General features: G+C 51.8%; 1 protein-coding gene across 5 annotated transcripts in view; it reads left to right on the top strand.

The window, feature by feature from the left end:
* Positions 1-25806, top strand: part of ANKRD11 (ankyrin repeat domain 11) — a 187874-nt gene that overhangs the window by 135362 nt on the left and 26706 nt on the right. For 4 of the 5 annotated variants that reach the window (XM_012812045.1, XM_003800807.2, XM_023507487.1 and 1 more), the window contains exons 3-4: positions 11620-11767; positions 22938-23076. In XM_012812045.1, the coding sequence (XP_012667499.1) occupies positions 11681-11767; positions 22938-23076 (226 nt within the window). In that variant the 5' untranslated portion in view covers positions 11620-11680. The remainder of the gene's footprint in view (positions 1-11619; positions 11768-22937; positions 23077-25806) is intronic. The other variant, XM_023507486.1, reaches the window with a different exon arrangement.

The following is a 25806-nucleotide window of genomic DNA, read 5'->3' as shown; positions in this document are numbered from 1 at the left end:
GGCACCTGCGCCCATTTTCTGATTGGAATGTGTGTCTGTAGTTCCGTGGTGTCCTTTCCTTTACCGACAAGCCCATTGTCTAACTTCTAGTTACAAATATTTTTCCCTGTCTGCAGCTTCCTTTTTCACCCTTTAAACTTGGTCTTTTACAGAGCAAAAGTTTTTTAATTTTGTTGAGGTAATTTATCCGTTTTTTGCTTTCACAAACTGCTTTTGGTGCCATGTCTAATAACTCTTGGCCAAGACTTAGGTCATAAAGACTTACCTATTTTTTCTGAAGTTTTATAGGTTTTTCCAGTTGTGTTAGCTCTGAGCCTATTTTATTTTCATTTGGAGCATTATAAACAGCACCTAGTTTCTGTGTCCATGTGCTCATTTAGCAGTAAGTAGAAGTAGGGTGGGGTTTTGTGTGTTGATATTCTTCAGCCTTGCCAGAGTCTTTTATTTCTACAAGTTTTTGTTGAATTCTCTATCATTTTTCTATACAGAAAACCACGTTCCCTTTAGAGATGGTTTTATTGTGTTTCTTCCTTTCTGATCTGTACGCCTTTGAGGTCTTTTTCTTTCCTTGGTGCCTTTTTTTCTTTCCCACACTGCCAGGACAGTGTTGGACACCGGTGGTTTCTCAGGAAGGAAGCACTGAGCTTCTCACTCCTGTGTGTTGGTGCAGTTTGTGTGCAGACACCCTGTTGTGTTGAGGACATTGCCCGTACCTGTGTTGCTGAGAATTTTTATCATGAGTGTTGAATGTTATCAAATGCTTTCCTGTACCATTTGTTAGTTTGTGTGATTTTTTTTTCTTTGCCTTGTTAACCTGGTAGATTACATTGGTTGATTTCCACACCTTGAGCCATCCTGCCTATGCCATTCCATTATTTGTTAACATAAGCATAGGTGCCCTCCATGTTTTGAAGCCAACTTTATGCTGTGCCCATTTTTCTTTTCCTGCTTCTCATACTTGAAGACCCTGCAAGGATCACTCTATAGTCACTGGTCTGCTCCGGCTTTGAGGTGGGGGCCTGGCGGGATGCCGGCACAACCCCAAAGTGGGCTTGGTGCTGGGCACCCTCTGAGGCAGCAGCCCTGTGGTGAGCAGCTCTGGGTAAGGTGGCCATGGGGGCAGGATGCAGAGTGGGTGTGCCCAGCATGGCAGGCTGCTTGCCACCCCCACTCCCCCCCACTACCCTACCACCCCCCCCAATACCCAGGGCACCCACCGTGAGTGCCCAGCACACCTGTGAGCCCCCTGCACACCCTGTGAGCGCCTAGCATAAGGTGACCAGACTTCCTGCGTCCGCGGTGTTTTAAAAAAGTCCCGATTTTTGGAAAGAATGAACAGCAAGCTAGGGAACAGTGGGAGAATAGGAAGGGAATATACCGTTTTCAGCTGCTGAAAAGGTTAATGTAACTTCATTTGGAAATTAAAAGGCCAATGTAAACTCCCTACTCCCCTCCTGGGCAAGGTTGCCCAGGTGGAATGGGTATCAGAAGGAGACTGCTCCCTCCCTTGCTTCTAGGCAAGAACAATTAGCTTAGGAGCCAAACTGGAAAAAACAAGGAGGTCCCCCCCCCCCAAGGTGACCAGACGTCCCGCTTCTGGCTGGACAGTCCTGATTTTTAACAATTTGTCCCGTGTCCCACAGTGTTTTAAAAAACTCCAATTTTTGGAAAGAATGCATGACAAGCTAGGGAACGTGGGAGAACAGAAAGGGAATATACAGTTTTTGGCTGCCACGTGGCTATTTCACCAGGATATGAGTTTTATATTATTTTTGTTAATTTTATAATGTTAAACTTTAATAATAACAAATAATTGTTAAGAACTGATTATGGAGAACTGCTTATCAAAGTTTGCATTGTTTTCAGGCCCCGCCCCCCAGGCCCCGCCCTCTCCCCAATGGTGTCCCGCTTTAACTATGTTAAAATCTGGTCACCTTAGCCTAGCACCACTCCCCACCCCCCTACGTCTCTAGCTGTGGTCTCTGTGCCCTCATCCACTCTGATGTCTGTGCTGTGTTTCCTGCCCTCTTTCATCACTTTTGGTCTGTATGGTGATTCCTTTGGGGGTCAGACAAGGGTTTTTCTTACTTGTCTCAGTTTCTCTTTTCTGTCCACTCTCTCAGCTCCGCAGCCAGTGTGTCCTGTTGAGTCTCATGCTGAGAAGCCCTGAGCTGCTACCCAGCTATGTTCATGTCACTCTGTCCCAGCAGGGTCAGGCAGGGTGTGGGGGCCCCTTTCTCTGACCTAGGCCCACTCAAGGGGGGATGGTACTGTGGACACTCAGCGATGCCTCTCCCTTTGTGAGCCGCAAGGGGCTGTAGTTGCTGTCACTTGTGAACTGCTCTTACCGGAAGTGCAGCACCCTACAGAGCCCACAGACTGAGGTGTGTAGCAGAGCCCCTTGCACCTGCTTGTGGACGCCCTGCTGTCTTCCCCAGCTGGCAGTCAGGTTCCTGGAGGCTTATTGCTGTACATGCAGCCCCAGCACTGCACTCTGTGCTTTCAGATAGCTGTGTAAATCTGCAGTGTGTTTTTTCCCCACAGTCCCACAGTGTGTGTGGGACTCGCTAATGTTTTTATTCCCTGTTTTCTCTGCTGTGTCTTGGCTGTTGGTGGTTCTGTGCTGTCCTGTCACAGACCTGACTGCTGTGTACATCCCAAGTTCCTCTGGCTGCTCTGTGTATCACTCCCTGAGGATATGTGGCCAGAGCCTGACTGCTGGTTGTAGGCCGTGCTTGTGTCCAGTTTGAGTGGACAGTGCCAGACCTGCAGTGGCTACGTGACTCCTATGGGAAGGTGCTGACCTCCTCTGCCTGCCTCCTCACAGAGGCGTGTCTTCCTGTTTGGGCTTCTTATTTGGGTTTCATCTGCATTTGCTTCATTCCTAGTGAAGTCGGGATCCCCGTCTGTGTGCTGGCTGCTTGGATCTGCCCCATCAGTCTGATCTCTTGTGAATGAGAGCTGTTTGTCTGTCATGTGTGCAGGACGTGCTCTCTCCTGTGAGAAGATGCCTTTTTAGGCTTCTCCTGCCAGTGCTAGTGAGGCAGGGGAGGAGTGTCACTGGAACCCAGGAGTCTGAAGCTGCTGTGAGCTGGGCCATTGACACAGCACTCTACACAGGGCAACAGAGTGAGACTCTGTCTCACAAAAAGAATACTTATTCTTATTCAAGACTTACTTTGAATCAGAATTTTGAAACATTTTGTCTGTGGTTAGTGTTTTTATGTATTGGGTAAAAGATTTTTCTTTACCTTGAGGTTGTGAGTTACTTTGTATGCTTTTGTCGAGTAGGCTAATGGTTGTGCCTACTAATTGTGTGTGAGGTGGGAGCCAGGTGTGCTTTTCCTGTCCCTTGACCCTGACCCCTGACCCTACCCAGCACACTGTCCTTCATATTCAGCTGGAGTACTGCTCACACACTTTCATTTTGACCCAGAATATTGGAAGGACATGGATTCATGGTTTGACTTAATAAAATTGACAGTTTTTGTTGCTGTATTAAAGCCCACAATAGTGAGCTTTGTTGCAATTTTGTGACCCAGGGACAGTGGCTCAGGGCCTCCCACTGGGCCCCATGTCCTATACCTTTGTGAACACAGTGTTGACCTCACAGACCCCTGAATGGGTCCATGGGCAGCACTGTGAGATCCCCTGCTCCAGTGGGCCAGAGGGGAAATCCACAAGGCGGCCAGCAGAAACATGTGTGTGGGACCTGTGTTCCAGGGAAGCTGTGTTAAGGGCACTGAAATACCACTTTCCCACTCCAGGCATCTAAATAATAAAGCACATTTGAGCTCCCGGCTTTGCAGTAGAAAGTAGGTCTGGCCTGAGACAGTGGCCTGCTGACCCTGCAGCAGTACAGCCTCAGGAAAAGTGATGGGAGGGTCACATGGATTTTCTGCTTGAAAATATCTTTAGTTGGTTCTTACTCCAGTTGACTATGTAGCTGAATTGAATATTTTAGCCTGGAAGTAATTTTCTTTGGCCTCTGTCCCTCTACTGTCCCTTGGCATCACTGTGTTCAGAAGTCAAACATCCTGTCTTCTGTCCATCACTCAGGACCCTCCAGAAGCTTTTGAAGTATGTGGGGCCTTCCCACGTTCTCTAGGCCAGCAGGGTCTTGCCATTTTTAGCCCTCAGTCAGACTATTTGGAGAGTCATCTCTTACGATGTTTTATTTTTCTGATGTTTCTGCCTGTGTGCAACGGTAGGCTTTCTGGAGATTGGTTCTCTAGGAGTTGTTCTACCTAATTTTCAATTTATGAGTCTTTTACTCTCTTAGTGAAGTTTTCTGGATTCCCCAGAAACCAAGAGTTGTTTCTCTTACTGGTTTCCCTTTTGTAGCCTCTTTCTGTTTTGTGGACCCACATCTTAAATCTCTCTGGATAGACTGTTGGGGTCTGTAAGTTCTCTCTGCTCTGAACCCCGTCCTTGTCTGTGTCTCCCTTGAGCTAGTTTTTTCTTGTTCTGATAGCCCTTCTCTCTGTGGTCACAGCTTAGGGCACCTTGGGCAGCGGTGTTGGATATCAGGTCACTTCTGTGTCGAGCTCCACAGCACTGTTTCAGCCACAGGGCGCTTCAGAGGCCATGGGTTTTCCAGCTGCTTCCATTCCAAGTGCTTGTCTGTCTCAGAAGAATTTATAAAAGACCGTCAGTTGTTGGAACCATCTTTTCTCCTTTGCTGTTAGAAAGTTGCTCTTGTGTGATTTCTCTGTCTCTTGTTTTGGGGGAGGAGTTTCTGGGGTGTCAGGAGGCCCATCGTGGTCTTTGGTCTGCAGCCTGGCAGGGGCCTCTGAAGGGTGGGGCCACCACATGACCTGATGGCTGCGTGTGCGTGTGTGTGCCTGCTCACTGCCAAAGCTGAGGTCAGAGGTGGGTATGCTCCTCTTGCCTCTGGAGCTGCTGTCATAATATAAAAACCAGATGAAATGTGAGGCTCCAACTTGGAGACTTGACAGAAGGGGAGGTACCTAGTGAACCAAGTGAGCCCTGGCAGGCAGAATGGTGAGCAGGGAGCAGCCAGCACGTGTAAGTGCTTGGTCTGTCCCTGCTGATATGACAAGAGAAACACAGCCTGGGTGGTTTATAAACAGAAATCTATTTCTTACAGCTCTGGAGGCTGAGATGCTGAGATGGCCCTAGCCAATTAGGTGAGGGCTGTGTACCCCACTAGAGAGGAGCCTTGTGACCCAGCCACCCTGCATACCCACCCTTAATGCTGGACTGTCTCACCAGGTGTTGGGCTACCACATAGGCTTTGGGGGACACCAACCTCAGACTCTGTCTTGTGATGTTGAACCTCTGTTCCTGGCCAGTGTGTCTGGGGGTAGAAGGTTGGCCACCCATACTAGGATGGGTGGCCAGAAACTTCAGCAGGCCCCTCCCTCCTCATGGCAGATGGAAATGCCATAGCTCCTATGCCCTGAGTGAGAGGAGAGAGATGGGCCTCAAGGACGGCCCAGTAATGCGCTGGGTGTGTGGAGCCTGGTCAATCTGGATGGAGGAGCTAGATAGGGACTACAGGGGCATCTGGCCTGTGGCTCTGCTCCCTTTAGCCTCTCTCCCCGCCTACTGCACCCCTGCATGGGTCTCCCCACACAAGTCTGTGCACGCACTGCTGGTTAGTTGTACAGCTCTTGTTCTGAAACAGAGGACGGTATACGTGAGGCAGAACCCTCGGCCTCGGCCACCTGGGTTCATTTATCCTTTCCTCGATCTGTACAAGGCAGGAATTACTGTAAAAAATCCTTTAAATAAAAACATGTTACTTAGAACTTGTGTAATACAGGCAGAGCCTTGCCGCTACTGTGTACCTCCAGGTGCCAGGGAGGATTGTTACCTCCAGGTGCTGTTTGCTATGCTGTGTGCCCTGGCCCTCTGTTGCTCTCTCTCAGAGCAGACAGGCCTCAGTGTCAGCAGTTCGGCCCTGGCAGTCTTGTTGGGGGATCTGATTACAAATGAGGGTGTAAAGAAAGGGCCTGAGGGGTCTGGTCTGGCCCTGAGCATCCAGGCCCTCTCCTTGTAGAGCAGAGGTTGGACACTCTCTCAGATCTCAGCTTTGAGCCACAGAAGAAAGGGAACCTTTGGAATGACCCCTTGAATCTGGAATTAGTTCCTGTTTTTAGAACCTGCACTTAGGCATGACAGTTCTTGGGGAAGGGTAGGGCTCTTTGCCCCTTTGCTTCCACCAGAGAAATGACTGTGACTCCAGAGCTGGCCTGAGTGAGGACTCTGCACCTGTGCAGTCACCCTTCCTCCTCCCCCTGGGCCTCTGAGGTCAAGTGCCCTCAGAGTGGGGTGGGGGTGGCCCAGATCACATCCCTTTGGGTTCCATCTGTGTTTAAACACTAACTAAACAAGCTGATGGTTGGTGGAAATATTAACTTGTATGAGGGAGAGCAGCTGTTGCCCTGGGTGCACTTAGAGCCCTGCTCCAGGCTGGGCACGGTGGCCTGTGATCCCAGCACTTTGGGAGGCCAGATGGAGGGTGGCTTGATCTTAGCCTGAGCAAGGGTGAGACCCCGTCTCTATTAGAAACAGAAAAACCAGTGGGCGTCATGGTGGTTGCCTGTAGTCCCTGCTACTTGGGAGGCTGAGATAGGAGGATCGCTTGAGCCCAGGAATTTGAGGTTTCTGTGAACTGTGACGCTACAGCACTCTAGCCTGAGTGACAGGGAGACTATGTCAAAAAGCCTTGTTCTGTCAAAATATTTTATGAGCTACATTTGGTGAATTTTAAGTATTTGGATTTAAATCTCTATTAATGTAGATAATACATTATTTCTCTGTGCTTGGTTAGGAGTCTGATATTTCTGTGGAGTTTCAGTTTTCATGTAGTTTGGCTGCTCATCTGAGAGGAGAGTGCTGCTATCACTTCCATTCTAGGAGTGAGAGTCACCCAGAGTGAAGAGGGCTGAGTGTCTTAATCCAAGTCATAGCTGACTCTTGAACAGCACAAGGGTTAGGGGCTCTGACTTTTAGCACAGCCGGAAGTCCGCGTATAACCTTTGATTCCCCAAAACAAGCCTTACCAATAACAAAGAGAAGAAGGGCGGGCGGGATGGCTTGCACCTGTCCTACCAGCACTCTTCGAGGTAGGCAGAGGCAGGAGGATCCCTTGAGCCCAGGAGTTCCAGGCTACAGTGAGCTGTGAGGACACCACTGCACTCCAGCCTGGGCAGCAGAGCAAGGCCCTGGTTAATGAATTGGAAGTGGATTGACCTTCAGGTCTCAGCCTGCAGCGGCTTCACACTGAGCAGACTGAGGAGTCCCAAATTGCCTGTGTTGTTCAAGGGTCAGCTGTACTCACATCTACCTCTTTTCTTAAATCTTTTTCCTGAGTTTTGAGAATTACCTGTATCCTTATAACCCTCGTTTTCTTGGTCAGCCCTTGTCAGATATTACTGTGTGGGACAGGGTGTTATTAAGTGCAGGTTTGGTCCAGAAGGTATGTGTGCTCCGGGGGCTGCCTGCTGACACAGAGCCTCCAGCAAGAAGCACAGCTGGGCAGCAGAGGTCAGCAGGTGTCCAGCAGCCTTTCCCTTTTGTGAGCCCATTTCCTGCTGCCAGCGGCTGTGGAGAGGCATAGGCAGGGCTGCCCTGTGGGCTGAGTGCAGCCTGATACAAGGCTGCCAGGTGGTTGGCAAGGCCCCTGAGTTCTGCGCCTCTTGTCAGGGAGTGGTTGGTGTTTTCTCCAGAGGACTCTGCACGCTGGGCTCCTGCTGCCCCACAGCATGTGAGCTGGAGCAGCGGCCGTCCTGTCTGGGGATGTGGGAGCTGCCTCTCCTAGACTTGGACCTGGTCACCGTGCTGTCTGCATGTTTCCAGCCCCAGCCTGCAGACTCCCTCCTCCTGTGCTGTGTCAGTGTTCAGCCTTGGGCCTGGCTCAGTCCCAGAGTTCTAGGGCAGCTTTTATTTTGGTGTTGACTGGTGTTGGTTAATGAGTTTAAAGTAAACTTTTAATCACCTAAAAGTAAGGGGATGTAGGGATGTCCTCAGTGTCTTACCAGGAACAGCCAAGCACCTTCCATTGAGGAGACTGCAAGCTGGCCGTAAAATTCAACAGGTACCTGTCATATTGTGGTCAGCTATGGAGCACAGTGATCAGGAAGCCCCAGAAGCCAGGCTGAGGCAGCCTTGGAACTTTCTAGAAGAGGGGACCCCCAGCCACAAAGACTGCCCTGATTTAGCAGCTCTATTGGGCAGCTATAGCCTCTTCCCAGGCTTAGCAGCAAATATGTGGCACGAGGAGTGGAGGGGGCGGCACAGCAGCCCTTTACCCTCTTAAAGCATCACGGGAAGAGCCCAAGCCCCAAGGCTGACTTTGGAGTATGGACCAGCCCCCAGGGTTTCCCTGGGAGGTGAGGGTGGTTGGTTGTCTAACCTTATCGCTCCCTTTGGTGGTCTGGCCACTTCATGACAGAGGGAAGAGCTGACCAGCCCTATGCCAGGTTGCCAGGGGGAGCAAACACAGATGGTGACCAGAGGGTCCTGGGGGACCTAGGCAGCTTCTGGGAGGGCTGAGGTGAGCAGGTTGGTGGAGGGGAGCATAGCATCCAAGGCCCCTGGCAGAAGGGGGAATGGGCAGAAGACAGGACGCCCAGCTCACTTCCACACTCAGCCACACCTCTCCAGCAGGTCCAAGTTCCATCACCTGGATGTGGAGAGCACTTGGAACCTCCCATCTCTGCATAGCAAGGGTCCTGGTGTGCTGGGAAGCTGTGGCTTCAGTGCTGGGCTATTTGTGCCCACATGCCGAGCTCAGACACAAGGGTCCTGGGAGGGAAGTGGTTTGGAGGTCTCTGCCTTCATTATCTGAAGGTCTGTTAAGTGTCTCTGGGCACCATAGTCACGTCTGAGACTCAAGGAAGTGCCACGTGGCAGAGGCTGCCTAAAGCACCTGCTGGCATGTGCACCCCTTTCACACTAGGGTAGGAGAGGGGGAGCACCTTATTTGGGAGTGGTCCCATGTAATTTGCTGGTTGATGTTTCACAAAACTGGGCATCTTGGCGAGTGTCTTCTGATGAACAGGGCCAGCTGCCCAAGGTTCTGGAGAAGGGGGCCCAAGGGAAGCACGTTCTGAAGACCTGTGGTCTCCATCCTGATGGCATTGCCAGCTTTGTGATTTGCCATCAAGAGCCACCCAGGAGGCCTTCAGGTGACACCCTCTGCAATCCACGTACACTTGGAAAAGTTATCTCTGCCAATGGTCATGGGCCATGGGGCAGCTTTCCCAGCTTGTATGGGGAGGCACACCTCAGAACTTGCCCCTGGGCTGAAAGCTCCAGTGGGGAGTAGCCTCCTGACTCTCCAGGGCGCTATGACAGAACTGACATCACTGCTTCCACTTGTCCCCAGGGCTTTTTTCTTTCTTTAAAGGCAGAGTCCCACTCCATCACCCTAGGTTAAGTGCGGTGGCATTATCACAGCTCACAGCAACCTCAAACTCCTGGACTCAAGTGATTTCTTGCCTCAGCCTCCCAAGTAGCTGGGACCACAAGTGCCACCACAACACCTGCCTAGTTTTTCTATTTTTAGTAGAGACAAGGGCTCACTCTTGCTCATGTTGGTCTCAAACTCTTGAGCTTGGGCAGTCCACCTGCCTTGGCCTCCCAGAGTGCTGACGTGAGTCACTGCACCTGGCCAGCTTCTGTTGTTTTTAGGGATAATTGGGTTTTGGAAGTTAGGGTGCAGCAGTTTTGGAAATAAACCATACTCTTTACACTGTTCTGTTTCAGAACAGCCACCTTTCCAGGGAAGGAGAGGCTGGGGACAGGGAGAACGTGTCAGCCTTAGAGTGAGAGGGACTTAGGACTCTGTTCTACTAGAGAGCAGTGGCAGCCAGCTCAGGGACACTGACATGGCCACAGGAGCTGTGGTGGTGCCTATGTGCTCTGCACTCTGACCATGCTGGGCTGCTCGCCTGTGTCCAGCTTGGTGGTTCATAGATCCTTGTCCAGAAATAGGGTGATTGACTCTCCTGTGACCACTCCTCGATTTTTCCATCCTGAGAGCAGGCAGCCAGAATTTTAAAAGATTTCACTCCAAATAATCCTTAAATTTGTGCACAAGCTTTGGTCCTGAGTTCCCAGACCGCTGTGAGCTTCCTCAGGGTTCCCTGAGCCACCTGCCGCAAGGCCATTTCTCTAGGCTGAGACCTTCCAGGTTTGTGGGGAAATTTGGAGGAGAATGTAGACTCATAGTCTCAAGGAGAGAGAGTGAATACCAGCTCTGTCCTTGGCCATTAGAGAGCGTGGACGAAATAGCCTCCTCACCTGCACTGTGGGTGGGAACGTTGGGAGGTGAACACGTTAGTCAGCCTTGGCCCTATCCCTTGCAAAACTTTAGGTGTGTTCTTAGGCCCAGACAATACTTGGTGAGATTTCATCAGTTACTATGGAAAAATGAGGCAGGCTCTTGCAAAGATGTTGAAGTATCTGAGACACGGAGCAGGTGGATGCCCCAATAACCTGTGCAGAATTGCAGTGGAGCCTGGGGAAGGAGCTGTCTCTCAGAAGTGTGTTTGAAGAAGGCACACTTGTGGGTGACAGGCCAGTCGGGGCACAGGTGCTTCCTCCAGATGGGTACAGCGGGATATAGGGTTGAGGGAGAAGGCTGTAGTCTGGTTTGCACGAGGTGTTTTCTGCCCATCTAGGAAGGTGATGTAAATAGAGAAGCAATGGCTTTGGGAAAGGTGGATGTGACACAGTCCTCCCTCCTGCGAGTGCAGCTGAGAAAACTGACAGGTGGGCAGCAGGTGCCCTTGGATGTCCGTGGTGGATGTGGCCTGCTCATCTTACCGCAGCCACAGAGGAGATCTGGTTGAGGCCACAGGGCCAGAGAGGGAGGCTGGGTGCACAGGCAGGCTTTTCTGCTGGTAGGATGGGTGTTGTGGGGACCCTTTAGGGTCTGCACAACCTAGGGCTGTTCTCTAGTTTCTGGTACCTGGCCCTGGTTTGACTTAATGACTGGTGCTCTACGGGTTGGCTGGCAAGGGAAGGGTACAGTCTCTCCTTGGCCAGTAAGTAAGCTTTGTAAGGTGCTGTGTTGCAAAATACAGAAAATAACCCCCTGACCAACCCAGCATGTGTCCTCTGATTTACCCAGGCCCAGGTGTGTGTGTGGGGGTCTGGCTCCATGAGCATGAGCTGGGACTCTGGAGCCACCAGGCATGCTCCAGGAACTCCCTTAGAAAAGCCACTACCTCTTATCTAGCACTGTGTGTGGGAGAAGTTAGTTGCTCCCTAAAATCCAGAGCTCTGATCTTTTTTCTGTTGAGGGAAGAAGCTGCCCCTGGGGTGAGTGGCATTGGCAGCCCCCACTGGAGGGTGGTGGTGTGGTCTGCTCCACCCTGTCCTGGGTGTGGCTTGGAGGTGCTTCCTGCACAGGCCCCTGGTGCCCAGGACAAGGCGCTGCTTACCCCACACTGGATGTAGCCGTGGCCTAGTGAGCCCCCCCACCCCCACCTTTGTCATCTTGAAATGCTTGCCCCTCTGTGTGCCTCTGCTCCTCTTGCCGTGACCCCCTGGGAGGCACGTTCCAAGAGGACCCTGGTTGGGACAGGGTGACCTCGACTGGTTCCCCTAGCTCAGGTTCTCACCTTCTGTTCTCTCTTGAAGCAGCCGGTTGATGACGAGGCCATGGCGCTGTAAATGAAGACCAGGTGAGCGGAGCAGAACGATGCCCAGGGGTGGGCGCTCTAAAACCCCACAGCAAGAAGAGTTTCCCCTCAGCAACGACATGGTGGAGAAACAAACTGGGAAAAAGGTAAGGCTGTGCTGTCTTCCCTCAGCACACACTGCTTCCTGTCCCGGGACTTGGGCTTGTCACCTACAGTGAGGCCATCAGACATTTGACTGCTGGAGACATTGCCTGTAGTTTGGCTGTTTCTAAGTGTGAGTCCACAGCAGTGCCAGGTCTTGGCATGCATGTGAATTGTGGCAGTGTCCTGAATGTACTCAGCCCAGCAGGTACTCCCCTGGGGAGATGCTCCAGCATCGCTCAGCTCATTTATTTAGTCTGGCTCTGTGCGTGTGGACAGGCCTGGTGCTGCTCTGACAGGAGCAGGAGAGTGCTGTCTAGCCACTGCAGTGTGGAGCACATGCACACATAGGAGGGTGCATGCGGTGAGGAGGCCTGAGGAGGCTAGGTGGGGCAAGCATTGGGACTGACACTCTGCTTAGCACAGGAGGCACAGCCCAACACAGGCATGCATGTGATTCAGGGCAAGCTTGGGGCCTGTAGAGTGGAAAGGGGAGAGGACATCATTTTTCCTATGGATCCCTCGCTGGTGGCTGACAGTCCAAGGTGCCAGGACTGTTTCTTAGTTGCAGCCTTGGTCTCATCTTTCCCCAGCTCACTGGGGGCGGGCTGTGGAACTGGCACCAGCAGGGGGCCTGCTCCACAAGTCAGCTGAGCCCTGAGCAGGTGAAGGTGGTCTGCACATAGCCAGCCAGCTGCATCTAGGCTGCCTGCACTCCCATCACTGCCTGAGGCCCTGGCTTCAGGACACTTCTCACCTAGGCCAACTGCTGCTCCTTTGGGGAAGAACCCCCAGAAAGAGCTGGAGCTATTTCCCTGAAGGACTGGGCATGGTATGGTCTCCCCTTGAGAACTGGACTTCCTTGCCAAGGTGTGAGCCCTGTGTTGTGCTAGTCTGGTGTGAATTAGAAATTTTTCATGTCCACACAATTGATACAAGTGGGAGTCCCAGGACCCTGAAACGTCCTGAGAACTTTGGCACCATTGTTGTGCTAGAGTGCTCTAGGAGCAGAGATGTCTGAGTCCTGCCCCTGGAGGCCCAGAGTGTGTGCGCAGAGCTTGTGAGTGAAGCAGCCTACTCTGGGCATTGCCCAGCAGCTTGTCTGAGTCTTGCCCTTGGAGGCCCAGAGTGTGTGCGCAGAGCTTGTGAGTGAAGCAGCCTGCACTGGGCCTTGCCTGGCAGCTATTAGGACGGGGTAGGGGGTGCTGCTGGCCCTCAAGCCCATAAGGAGGAGTTGTCTGCCACACTGGTGTTTGTGGTTGCCCAGGCTCACGGACAAGTGTTCAGTCTCAGATCTTCACTGAGGAGGTGATGTTTCTTAGCTATCTGACACTCATGATGCTGGAACTTGAGCAGAGCTATGTGCACCTGGGTGTGCAGGGGAGAGGTCCAGGCAGGTACAGGCACAGAGACTGATTTTTAGAGAGGAGGGCAGTGGCAGCCACCTCAGAGGGAAGCTGGAGAAAGCAGCCAGTGCTGGTGCCCTGGCTGACAGCCATCCCCTGCAGCTAGCTCCAGGCGGATTTGAGCTATTTCCCCTTCTGAGCTGAGCTGCCTGCCAGTATGGACATAGCCGTGTTCACTCATCTGCTGTGAGAGGCACATGGGTCTGACTTAGAGATTTTTTTCCTGTTGTTTTCTATGCTGCCCAAGATAAAGCCAGACACTTTTCGTCATGGTATCCTTCAGTGCTGAAATGCGTGTCTCAGGGGCCAGAAGCTTGGACAGAATGCTGGGACGCACACTACCAGTCCCAGCTGTGGGTTGCGACACACGCTCCACGGGTTAAGATACCAGGTGCAGGGCTCTGGCATGGGTGTGGCAGGGCCTGTTGTCAGGGGGTACCTGACACAGTTTCCATCAAACTCCCCTTTTCTCAGATAGTTTCATGTAGCATGAAAAGTAGCATGTTTATTTAGATTTTTCCAAAAGAATTGTGATCTGAGTAATGTATTTGTGGGTGGCACAGACAGGGTACCCGTTCTGCAGGGAGTTGACCTGGTGGTTCACTGTGTTCTGTGACAGCCAAAGCACGGGGGCACCTCCAGGGTCTCCTTCAGGCCCCACTGCAGCATGAGACATCCAAGCTGGAAGCAGCCCTGGCAAGTCCCCCCAACCTGCTTTGTCTTTGAGGGAATTCTCAGCCCCAGAATCAGGGAGGGTAGCTGTGCTGTTCCTGACCCCCATCCTGGGCCACCCTCTAGAGACATCAGTGCTCTGTGTGGAGTAGAGATGCACAGATAGCCTCTCAGCCTTGACTTTTACCTGATGGTTCCCAGAGAATGCTGTCCACCTGTTGTCAGCAGAGCACTCAGGCCATCGTTGGGAATGCACATCTTCAGGCCTGCCCAGACCTGAAGGGTAGGCAGCAGCCCTGAGGTGGGCAGTGCCTCCATGTTTAACAAGTCTCCTGGTGACGGATGTACCAGTCTGAGAGTCCCATCTCGGTGGAAGATCCCAGTCTGTGGCTAGGCCCATCCTCTCCCCAGGGGTGGGCCTGTGGCTAGATTGGCCACGTTGAGGTGCATGGGGAGGAGGGCTGGCAGGGACATGACCAATGTGGCCTTGGCTTCCTCCTGTGGTCTCACAGGTAGGTCCTAGGTAAAGTCTACACACAAAATGGAGTCAGTGTGGCCATAGGTTCCATTCCCCCACGTGGGGGGAGCGGGTGTCTGTTGGTGAGCCCTCAGAAGGGAGAAGGTGGCCTGACCCAGCTGGTTATTGGCCTTTCTCAGGCTTCCTTGGTGGCATAGAAGCCCAGCCGTGTCCCAGATGCATCTCTGGAGAGTGCACGATGTTTACCTCTGGGATTTCTGTCAGTCTCTCTACTAGGGCAGAGAAGGAAATGGGGAAATGTTACACAAGGAAGGAGGATGTGCCAGGCTTGCCTCCTCTTCTGCTCCCAAACCGGCCCTGGAGCTGAGAGGACAGGGAGCACTCCCCAGCAGCATGTGGAAACTTCTGCTGACTTGTTGGTGCGAGCTTTTCCCCACCCCTCTGTGTCTAGCCCTGTGCACCAAGCCACCTGTACCACCCCCGACTCCATCACTCCTCCCTGTGGAATGCATACACTGGGGATGCATCTGCTGTCCTGGTCTCCTCCCTGCAGAGGGCGGCTCTAAAGGAGGGGTTCTGTCACTGTTCCCAGCCTCTCCTGTGTGCTGTCCTCACTCTACACCCCCTAGTATCACTATGGGCACTGCGGGTTCCCAGTGACATTCAAGGAGCATAGGTCAGGGGGGTGCAGTGGCTCCATCTGTAAGTAATCCCAGCATTCTGTGAGGCTCTGGCAGGTGGATCCCTTGAGCTCAGGAGTTTGAGAACAGACTGAGCCAGAGTGAGACCCCCATCTCTACTAAAAATAGAAAAACTAGCCAGGTATTATGGTGGGCACCTGTAGTCCCAGGTACTTGGGAGGCTGAAGCAGGAGGATCACTTGAGCCCAGGTGTTTGATGTTGGTGTGAGCTGTGACGCCATGGTACTCTACCTGGTGTGACAGAGTGAGATTTTGTCTCCAAAAAAAAAAAAAATTCATCTGAAAATTCAGAGGACCAGGGTCAATGCCCATATCTCAGTGGTTAGGGTACCAGCCACATAGACTGGGGCTGGTGGGTTCAAATCCAGCCTGGGCCAGCTAAACAGTGACAACTGCAACCTAAACATAGCCACGTCTTGTGGTGGGCGCCTATAGTCCCAGCTACTTGGGAGGCTGAGGCAAGAGAATCACTTAATTTGAGGTTTCTGTAAGCTATGATGTCACAACATTCTACCAAGGGCAACATAATGAAACTCTGTCTCCAAAAAAAAGAAAGAAAGAAAGAAAGAAAATTCAAAGTACATATAGTAGAATAATCACTTTGGAAAAGCAGAACCAAACTTGAAGGCTGCGCCAGTGTGATGTCAGGGGCAGCAGGAGGACTGTGTGTGTTGTCCTGCACGTCGATAAGTCCAGCAGGGCACAGCCACATCGGAGTCCTCCAAGTCTCTACAAGGGTGTCCAAGGCTGCACGTGTAGGACAAGATGATCCTTGCAGTCAGAGCTAGAGGGATTGGACTGGCATGTCTGCTGTTCTTGGGGTGGAGTGTTTTTATTCTGACTGGGTTCTTTTTTTTTTTTTTTTGCAGTTTTTGGCCAGGGCTGGGTTTGAACCCACCACCTCTGGCATATGGGGTCGGCGCCTTACTCCTCTGAGCCACAGGCGCCACCCTGACTGGGTTCTTTTGCTATTGGCTGTTCCTAGGGAAGAGCTGACCACAGTCAGAGTTCCAGAGGCCATGTGGAGTGGACCATTTTTTCAAGCAGTATGCTGAGCTCTCACCTGCCTGAGGGGTCATGGCCACCACTGTGGGGTTTTTAGAGAATGCCAGGCTCTGACTGGGTTCTTGGCACAGGTCGGATTTAATGTTTAGCATAATGTTTACGATATCAGCATTCAGGAGATGAAAATGCTTTTCGATGCATGTGCAACTCCCGTCTTGCTTGTGTGGAGGGCCACAGTGGCCAGCCCGGCCCCACTCTGTTGCCCAGGAGCTCTTTCTGTGAAATATAAAAACAAATGATAGGTGTGGGTCTGGCCCCAGTGGCCAGCTTACTTTCCCGGAGCTCCTCTGCAGAGGCCAGCGTGCCTTGAGGAGCAGGCCTCGGAGCACAGACATCAAGATCATATTCACTGCTTTGTCTAGTGAGAAGAGGGAGAAGTAGGAGGCGCTGGAGTCCCTGGAGTCCCCAGTGAATGCTGTACCGTGTTCAGATGACCGGCAACACTCAGAAACCATGGCCCACCTCATCGGCCCCCTCCTCTTCCCCACAGGGACCATCAGTACTGCCAACTCCTCCCCATCCAGCTCCTGGGGAGTGGGATCTTCACGGTACAATATGGGCCAAGTGATGCCATCTGACCTTAATTTAATGGCTGAAAACTTGGAGCCAGAAAATGAGAAGGAAGATTCCTGTAGAGACGGCCCAAAGGATGATTCAAAGACCTTATTCCTATGCACAATTAATAGTACAAGCAATTACGATGGCTCCTGATAAACACTCACCCTAAATGGAATTTACATGTACATGACGAAAAATTACCCCTACTGTGGGACTGCAGACAAGGACTAGCAGCTTTCCATTCACCACAATCTCTCTCTGAATCATTATTTCATCAAAGTACTGCATTCCCAAGAAGAACCAGACACAGGTTGATTCTGGAGGATCGGTCCTACTTCTGAAAGCAAATTAATAGAGCAGGCTTTTAGGAAAAGATGGCCTAGGGGCGTGCCTTGCTTTAGAACCTCTCTGGGACTGCTGTCTTCTAGGTGCCCTGGCCTCTCCCAATCACGGGAGAGGGGGTGCTGTTTGCTCACTCCAGCGGTGTCCAGAACTCCACCACCACTCAGAGTCTGTCCAGGGAAGGTTTGGGGGGCACCCTTAGAGCCTGAGCCTGGCACCGTACACCCCAAACTCGCTGTCATCCAGGAAGCTCAGTTTACACAGAGAGCATTAGGATCAGCTCCTCCCAGCCAGCCTGTCTTCTTGCCAGCCAGTCTTCATGCTGTTCAGCAACAGCTGCTACAGGCTGTTAAGCCTGTCACATGGTTGCAACCCCAATGATCACTTTGACCTCCCAGCCGCCTGTTAGGCAGACAGTTCATGTCCTCTACCAGATACCAGGGGTGTCGGCCGCCAATGTGGCTGGACTGGCCCCAGCAAACACACTACTTGGGACAAGCCATGGTCACTCAGGCGGCTGTGCTAGAGCTCCCCTCTCCCACAGGCTGAGCCGCAGGAGAACAGAGATCACAGGGAAGTGAAAGTAGAACTTATTCCCAGATTAGCCACATTAGGTTACCATAGTGTCCAGAGGTCACCATAGTACAACAGGTACCTCTAGGTCAGCACTAGCTACCCATAAAAACTATTTTTTTAATTGGGACTCATGTGGTACCAATTCCCACCACAGTCCATGGCCAGGTGCACAGTGCAGCAGCCGAGCCTTCTGCACATTTTGGCGACCCACACGTCAGCATCAGCCTCCTTGCCCACAAAGCTCCAGAGTGGTGACCAGCTAGAGCAGCCAGAGCAGAAGTGGCTCAAAACAGAGGACAGCAAGAGTATCATCATTGCCCTGAGCATGGACACTCTACGGGCAGCTATAAGGGAAAGGGTGTCCAAAACTAGCATCTGGGAGAGCTTTCTTACTTGAAAAATATCGACTTTGTGGTGCCAAAAGGAGACATTGCCTCTCACCCATGCTCAGAGCGCATCCTTCAGTGGGTAGAGGGCCCCACGGTTGGACTTCACTTCTCAGCACTGAAAACACAAAACCCAGGTGGCCTCAAACCTCCTTAATTTAAAGACAGAAGTCACACTTGAACAAAACACAACAAAACTGGTTCTGAGATGGTGGCTCTGCTGCCAAGCATTTACTACGCCACTACCTCTGGGTGCAGCTTTTAACTACAAATAAGAAAACTCCTGGGCCTTCTGCTGGACCAGGCTGCATGTGAGGATGGCGGGCAGTGCCTGGTGAGCGGGCCTCAGGGAATAGGGCCCCTCCAGAGGCCAGGCAGGAGGACCTCACAAGACTTGCCGGTGGCACTGGGAGACCAGACAGTATTTTATTGCTCTCATGTGAAATTAGAATATTTGAGATGTAAGTTCTTTACACAATTATGGGGTCGTTGACATTTCACATCACTCCATTTCTGCTCTGGAAATTTTGGAATCACACAGGACTTTCATGTGGATTTCATTTGGGGAAAAGAAACAACATATTTTGTGTTTTTGTTGTTTTCAGCCTAGCCCATGGAATGATTTACTTTTGCCTGTCTTGTTAAAGTTCAGAGGGGGCTACTCTGTGACAGCTGCAGCTGTCCCATAGTAGAGCAGTTGTCTGAAGGATTTCAGTACCTCTGTCTCAGTGGTGGGACAGGTGAGCAGCACTGGGACCACTTGTGCGGCCCAGGGATGTGCCTGTTTCAGGAAAGCTGCTGGGACTCATCGAGCGGCACTCGACTGTTCTCTTTCTTGCTATTTTTTTGTCGTTTCTTTGTATTGACTGTCCCTGGCAAAATCTTTTCACTGTAAGTAAAACCAGTCTCCTTTAAAAAAAAAAAAAAAAACCAGCATAATTGCCATCCAGATGAAAAGATGTGCTGTCACAGTGTCCCAGGAGTCATCTCAGACTGTGCTGCATGGCAGTGTCCCTCCTGCCAGAAGGCTTTTGCTTGGGTGTGTACTGTATTTGGTTCCTGGGTTTTTTCCCTGTCAGCAGTTCTCTTCTGCCCCTTGCTGTCTGAAATGTAGTGAAACCTCGGCAGTTTGTGCCTTCTGCCAGAAACCTTGGATCCCTAGTGGGATGTTGCTGAGGCATGTACACCAGGCTTCCCCCACCTGGGCAGATAAGTAAGTCCAAGCAGTTTGACAACATGGTTGTACTAGCCACACGCTACTGAGTCAGGCTGCCTTGCATCCTTGGTGGGGCTTGGTGGGGTGACTTTAATCTGTCACTCTGGCTAATGTGTGGTAGTGTTTGGTGGTTTTTCTGTCTTTTTCTGTTATCTTCTGTCCATGAGTACTCTCTTGTGCTGTCTTGTGTGAGCGTTGAGCCTCACTTACCTGGAGCTGATCTGTGTGTGGTGTGAGGAGGCTGCATATTTGCCATCTTCCCGGGGAGCGGCCCCCACTGCCCAGCGGTGTCCAGGACCCTGGTCCCAGCCAAACTTCCACCTCTGCTCCCCCTTCCCTGGATTGTTCACTGCCCCTGGTCTATCGTCTTTTTTCCAGGATGGCCTGTTTGACGACCATAACTTTATGGTCTGGTACCATTGAAGCTGTTTAAATTGCCTCCCGTTTCTCAGAATTCCCTTTGCATACCTGTGTACATTTAAGGGTGGGCAGGTTGATGTCCACAGAAAGCCTGCTGGGATTCTGATGGCACACTCTGCAAAGGGCAGTTTGTGGTCACTCCTGCTCCAACTGTACTGAGCCTGTTGGCCTGAGCATGCCAGTTCCTCTGTTTCTGCAGCTTCATCATTTTCTCTTGGCAGTGTTTCATAATTGTGTGTAGGGAGCTTAAGCATCTTTTATTAGATTTGTTCTTCTATGGATATCTTTTGAAGTTAGTGATTTTTTTATACCATTTCTAATTGTTTATGGTCTACAACAAGTTGGTTAATTCACTTACTAATTTGAACAGTTTTATTGTGTAGTCCTTTGGAGTTTTTGTATATGTATTCATATCCCCTTTCTGTCTGGCACTGCTGTGTTATCTCTGTTGGGGAGGAAAAGGGACTGAGTCCAGTCTGATGCCAGCAGGGTCCCCATTCCCAACTGTGGCTGCCTCGTGGCAGCATTGCTGCTGTGAGCGTCATGTGTGCTGGTGCCAGTCCTGTGTTTTAAATTACTGTGGAGTATTCTACTTCCACACAAAGACTGATTTATCCATTTACTCTTTTTGGAGACAGAGTATCCCTGTCGCCTTGGGTAGAGTGCAGTGACATCATAGCTCACAGCAACCTCAAAGTGATCCTCCTGCCTCAGTCTCCTGAGTAGCTGGGACTATAGGTGCCGCCATGACACCTTAAGTGTTTTTTTCTGTTTTTAGTGGAGATGGTGTTTCGCTTCTGCTCAGGCTGGTCTTGAACTCCTGACCTCAGACAATCTATCTGTCTCAGCCTCCCAGAGTGCTAGGATTACAGGCGTGAGCCACCATACCCAGCCTCTGTTCACCTACTGTACACATGAGAACTTGCCATTTCAAGGCTGAAACTCAGTGTAATCCTTCTGAAGACATTCCAACATCAGTCACACTGAACACTTTTGACTGTTCGCTGCCAGGAACATTTCTATGCTAGTTTTGAACTGTGCACTCGCTTCCTTAACTTCATCAGGAGCTCTGCTCTGAGGTTTTGCTGCCCTGCTGCCCTGTGTCCTCCACGGCACTGGATATGTCAATCTGTTTTGTTTTGACCATTCTAATGGAAATGCTGACATACTTGCATTTTTCTGGCAGGGAAGGCTTCTTCAGATGTGGGCTGTCTACTTGGGTAGTTTCTTTGGTAAAGTGCCTGTTCAGAACTTGCTTTTCATTTAAAAATATGAGGTGGTTTTTGTTTGTTTTTTTCTTCAGTAGACTGAGGGTAGGTAGGTAGCCTTGCCTTGATCCTGACCTTAGGTGAAGACATTCAGTCTTCTGCACTGAACTCGTGCCACCACTTGCTGGGACATCCTGAAGGCCTCTGTGTTGGGATGTTCTCCTGTCCTCCCAGCATGTTGGGGCTGGCAGGAGCAGTGTGGAATTTTATCACAGGCGCGCATATATATATATATACATATATATATAATTTGCATTTTCTTTTTTTATGTAGTCATAGATCAGAATTGCTTATGTCTGCTCAGCATTTTTCTGTTCATGAAGTATATTGGTTTATAATTTTGTTGTCATGGAACAGCCTTTACCACGTTCTAAGGTTAACATTATGGCAGCCTCACAAAGTAGTTGGGGATATTCTTTTGTTCATGGGAAGAATTTGTGTATTATGTCTTTCTTTTCCCTCCTTTTCCCTCTGAGAAAGGGAGAGGTTGCTAGGTTGCCCAAAATGGTCTCAAATGCCTGGCCTCAACAAACCTTCCTGCCTTGGCCTCCCAGAGTGCTGGGATTGCAGACGTGAGCTACTGTGCCACTGGGTTATTATTTCTTCTTTAAATGGTTGGTGGAATTCACCGGCTGGGCCATGGGCTCTTGGTGGGCAGGTGTCATAGGGCGGAGTGGGGTTTTCACTGTGTGCTGAGTTCTGTCCTGGGTGGACCATCGCAGACCTTAGGGGAGCTGCCCTGGGACAACTGTGTCCTGGCACCTAGCCGAGGACCGTGGTGCAAGTCTTGTGCTCTGGGCTCTGGCTCCCATGTCTGCCTGGCAGTACCTCTCAGCTCTGGAAGCCCTTAGTGCTGGCAGCATGTTCTGGCTGAGATCCCTGTGGGCACTCAAGGGCATGTCTGGTTAACTGCCAGGTCTGCTATGCAGTGTTTGACTAGCTACTGGAAGGTTTCTTGGCCTTGAAGTACCTGAGGGCAGCAGAGACTGAGAAGTGTTTGTTGTGCTCAGCCTGGGATTCCAGGACACAGCTCGCTGCCTGGGAGCAGTGTGGTTCTGGAGACCCGCCTTCCCCAGCTTGGACGGAAGTGCTCCATGGTGCACCTAGGCTTAACAGGCCTGGGTCTTCCTTGGAGTTCTGCCAGTTTGCTGAGGTACATGGTAGCCCATAAGGGAAGGCTCTGTTTCCAGAGTCTCCTTTGAGGCTGGGCCCTCCTGGTGCCGCTTTTGTTCTTTGGGACAGTCCTGCCTCATGGCCACAGCAAAACCTACTTCCACCATGACTCACTGCCTACTCCTGACCTGAGGGTCAGCTTCTGCACCCCTGTGGCCCTACCTGTTTGGTAATTGGTCTGCTGTCCCAACACATGTTCTGTGTCCTCCATGCCTCAGGTAGAGATGTCCCTTGCGTGATGTGCTGGCTCCCTCCTCATCCTCAGTCGGCTGTGAGGTGGGTGCAGCTCTCTCCCATACAGATGGGACTACGGAGGTACCTGGAAGGCAGGGACTGCTAAAAGGTAGCCTGGGGCTGGCTGCAGCCAGGCTTCCCAGCCCTGCCCACTCCTTGTAGGCCCTGGTGCCCCCAATAGCCGTGCCTCCACTCAGCCCAGAGTGATGCCAGAGGTGCAGTTAGGGACAGGTGGAGAGTTGGACACCCTGAGAGCCGCCGGTGATGAAAAATAGGATCACACATGTCAAATCCCTTTGAGCTTTTTTAAAAAGAAGGCTCAGATCTTGTTTTTCCTCATTATTTAATCCCTCCCCAGGGGAGTGAGGGTGGGTGGGAAGCAATGTGTGATTCTGTCCACCTGCATTCTGCATTTAGCCAGTAGCTCTGTGCAGCAACTGTCTCCTGAGAGTCCTTGGAGAGGAGGGACGTGGAGTGAGGGCCATACTCCCACTCCTGGTTGAAGGTCCTATGGTCAGCAGCTGGGGCCTGGCTCTTCAGTTGGTGGGGGGGTGGGGGAGCTGTTAATTGCCCAAATACAAGGTTTGCTTCTGGCAGGTGATGTGGAATCTCAGTAGGCATGAGGATTTTTAGAATTTTAATTTGGAGGTACTTTCTGAAAATGTTACTTTCTTTTTCAGGATAAAGATAAAGTTTCTCTAACCAAGACCCCGAGGCTGGACCGCAGTGATGGAGGAAAGGAGGTGAGGGAACGGGCCACCAAGCGGAAGCTGCCCTTCACCGTGGGTGCCAATGGGGAGCAGAAGGACTCGGACACAGGTACCAGCTCACCCTGTTGCCTCACCCTTCCTGGTTCTGCATTAAGGCCCACAGGGTCCTGCTGCAACTGCAGAAGGCTGACTGTTAGGTCCAGGCCTTCCCAGAGCAGCTCTGGGCAAGGAGCAGTGAGTGAGGAAGACAGACCCAGTGGACCAGCAGGGAAGCTGCACTCTGGGGATCCCATATGGTAGAGGCCTACTGCCGCGTCCATGCCTGGCCTGGGGTTCTGCATCCTCTGGCCTGTCAGTCGGATACGGAAGGGAAATGGGGCTTCCTTCAGCACTACAGAGGCACCTAAATCATACTCTGCTGTAGGTGGCAAGACTAGAGGGAGCCCTGACAGTGAGTGGGAGCCCACATGGTGTTCCTGAGTGCGGGTTTGGTCTGATGCCACATGTGCCTGTGCCCGTGTGCGTGTGCCTCTACATGCGTACCCATGCCTCTATGTGCATGTACCTCTGTGTGTGTGCCTCTACATGCGTGTACCTGTATATGTGCCTCTGTGTGTGTGTGCACCTCTGTGTACATGTGCCTCTACTTGTGTACCCGTATACTTGCCTCTGTGTGTACCTCTGTGTGCATGTGCTGTGTGTGTGCCTGTGTGCGCGTGCTCCCGTGTGCATGTCTCTGCATGTGTGTGCCCCTGTGTGCGTCTGCCTGTGTGTGTGTCTCTGCGTGCGTGTGCCCCTGCGTGCGTGTTTATGTGGGGTGGTACTACGTGGGTGTGTGCTAGCACATTGGTTATGGTTATGTCTTGAGCTATTCAGGGCGAGCTCAGGCTTCCCTGGCTGACGTGAGCTTCTCACCACTTGGTGATCCCTCCTGCCTAGTGGGCAGGTGTCATGTGCAGCCGTTTGGTTGCGGCTATGGGGAGGTGCAAGCCTGTGCCGCCTGCCAAGGCCTCTGCCCGAGTGACTGTACATTCTCCTCCGTGGCTCCAGGGTGACCTCTGCACACAGTGCTGAGTGTTTATAGAATCTCGTGTTCTTATGCTGCTTCCTTCTGCTGTGAAGTGCAGGCCCTAGGTGTGAGGGCAAGGGACCACCACTGTGAGGTAGAAGAAAAGGAAAGAAACTGTTGAAAATAGAATTTTCTAGGGAAGATCTGTGTATAAAAATGTATGTAAGAAATGTAGCATTTTTCCTGTTATTGTTATCCTTATGGAGCCAGTTTTTGGAGGGGCTTTTGGTTTTGTAAGGGGGGGGGTTGAGACAGAGTCTCATTCTCTTGCCCTGGGTAGGGTTCTGTGGGGTCATAACAGCTCACAGCAACCTCACACTTCCAAGCTTGAGGGATCTTCCTGTCTTAGCCTCCCAGAGTGCTGGGAGCACAGGCGTGAGCCCCCGGACCAGCCCCAAAGCCAGTCTTGATGCACGCAGATAATTTCCTACTTGTGTGCTTTGTCCATGTTTCAGAGCTAGACTCTGTGGTAGAGTGGTCTGATGCCCATGTGCATGGCAACAGCTGTCCTGGGAGGCTGGTGTGTTCACCAGGCACCTCTTAAACCTGGAGACGGCTCTTCGGCCATGCCCAGTGCTGAGAAGTACATTGGTTGTCCCTTGCCTAGAACCTGTCTGCTTCTGTGTAGGTTTCCGGTGAGCAAGACCCCGAGCCAGGCGGTCAGCCCCCCTTACCAGAGTAGCAATGTTGCCCTGGCACCTGTGGGACGTGGTGAGACTCACCAGGTCTGTGCTGTTCCTGCCACCACAGGGACAGCACTCCACGGGTTAGTTGGGAGGTTGTGATAAGTGACAAGAGACACCTGTCTGGTCCCCTAGGGCTGCAGGAGGGTCCCCAGGTGGGGCCTCCACTCTGAGGCAGAGGGAGGCAGAGTCAGTGGCAGTGGGGAAGGGTCCCCTAGGCACCCTGCATAGAAAAGTCCTGTAGCACCCTCTGCCAGAAAGGTGCCCGGACACTGGTCACCTCCAGGACAGAACAAGATGCAGAAATCACCAGGGTACAAGGTGTGGGTGGGAGGAAGCAGCTGAACCCCCCTTTCTGAGACCATCCAGCTTCCTTGATGCTATGGAGTGGACTGCGTGAGTCCAGCCCAGCCCATGGGCGGTACAGCCTATGTGGTACTGTGTCAGGGCCCACACGGCGGCCAAGAGCAACAGGCACATGTGGGAGTCAGAGGAACCCAGTTAGGAGCCGGCTGCTGCCCTCCATGTGGTGTCTGCCCTGTGCAGCGTCTGCATGGCTGCCTGGCACCATGGCTGTCCGTGTAGGTGCCGCCTATTATGGCAGGGTCACCTGTAGACAGGAGTTTGGTCCATGTGGGCTGAGGCCCTCACGTCTGGCTCACATATGGGCTCTGCGGCCACCTGTCTGGGAAGAGTGAGCCAGAAGGTGATGCAGCAGCCTGCTCTAGGCCAGCCTGGGCCCAGAAGACCCTCCCATAGTTCCCCAGAGCTGCCTGCCCTCCAGGGCTTCCTGCTTCTGCTTCTTTTATTTTTGAGACAGAGTCTCACTCTGTCACCTGGGTCTTAGAGTACTGTGGCATCATAGCTCATAGCAACCTCAAACTCTCGGGCTGTACCAATCCTCCTGCCTCAGCCTCTCAAGCAGCTTGGACTATAGGCACCTGCCACAATGCCCAGCTTATTTTTCTTATTTTCAATAAGAAAATAGACACAGGGTTTCGATCTTGCTTAGACTGGTCTCAAGCTCCTGAGCTTAAAGGATCCACCCACATTGGCTTCCCAGAGTGCTGGGATTATAGGCTTAAGT

Source organism: Otolemur garnettii, unplaced genomic scaffold, assembly GCF_000181295.1.
Source record: "Otolemur garnettii isolate 467f Iridium unplaced genomic scaffold, OtoGar3 scaffold00185, whole genome shotgun sequence".
Taxonomy (NCBI): domain Eukaryota; kingdom Metazoa; phylum Chordata; class Mammalia; order Primates; family Galagidae; genus Otolemur; species Otolemur garnettii.
This window is presented reverse-complemented; position numbering and strand designations above follow the sequence as displayed.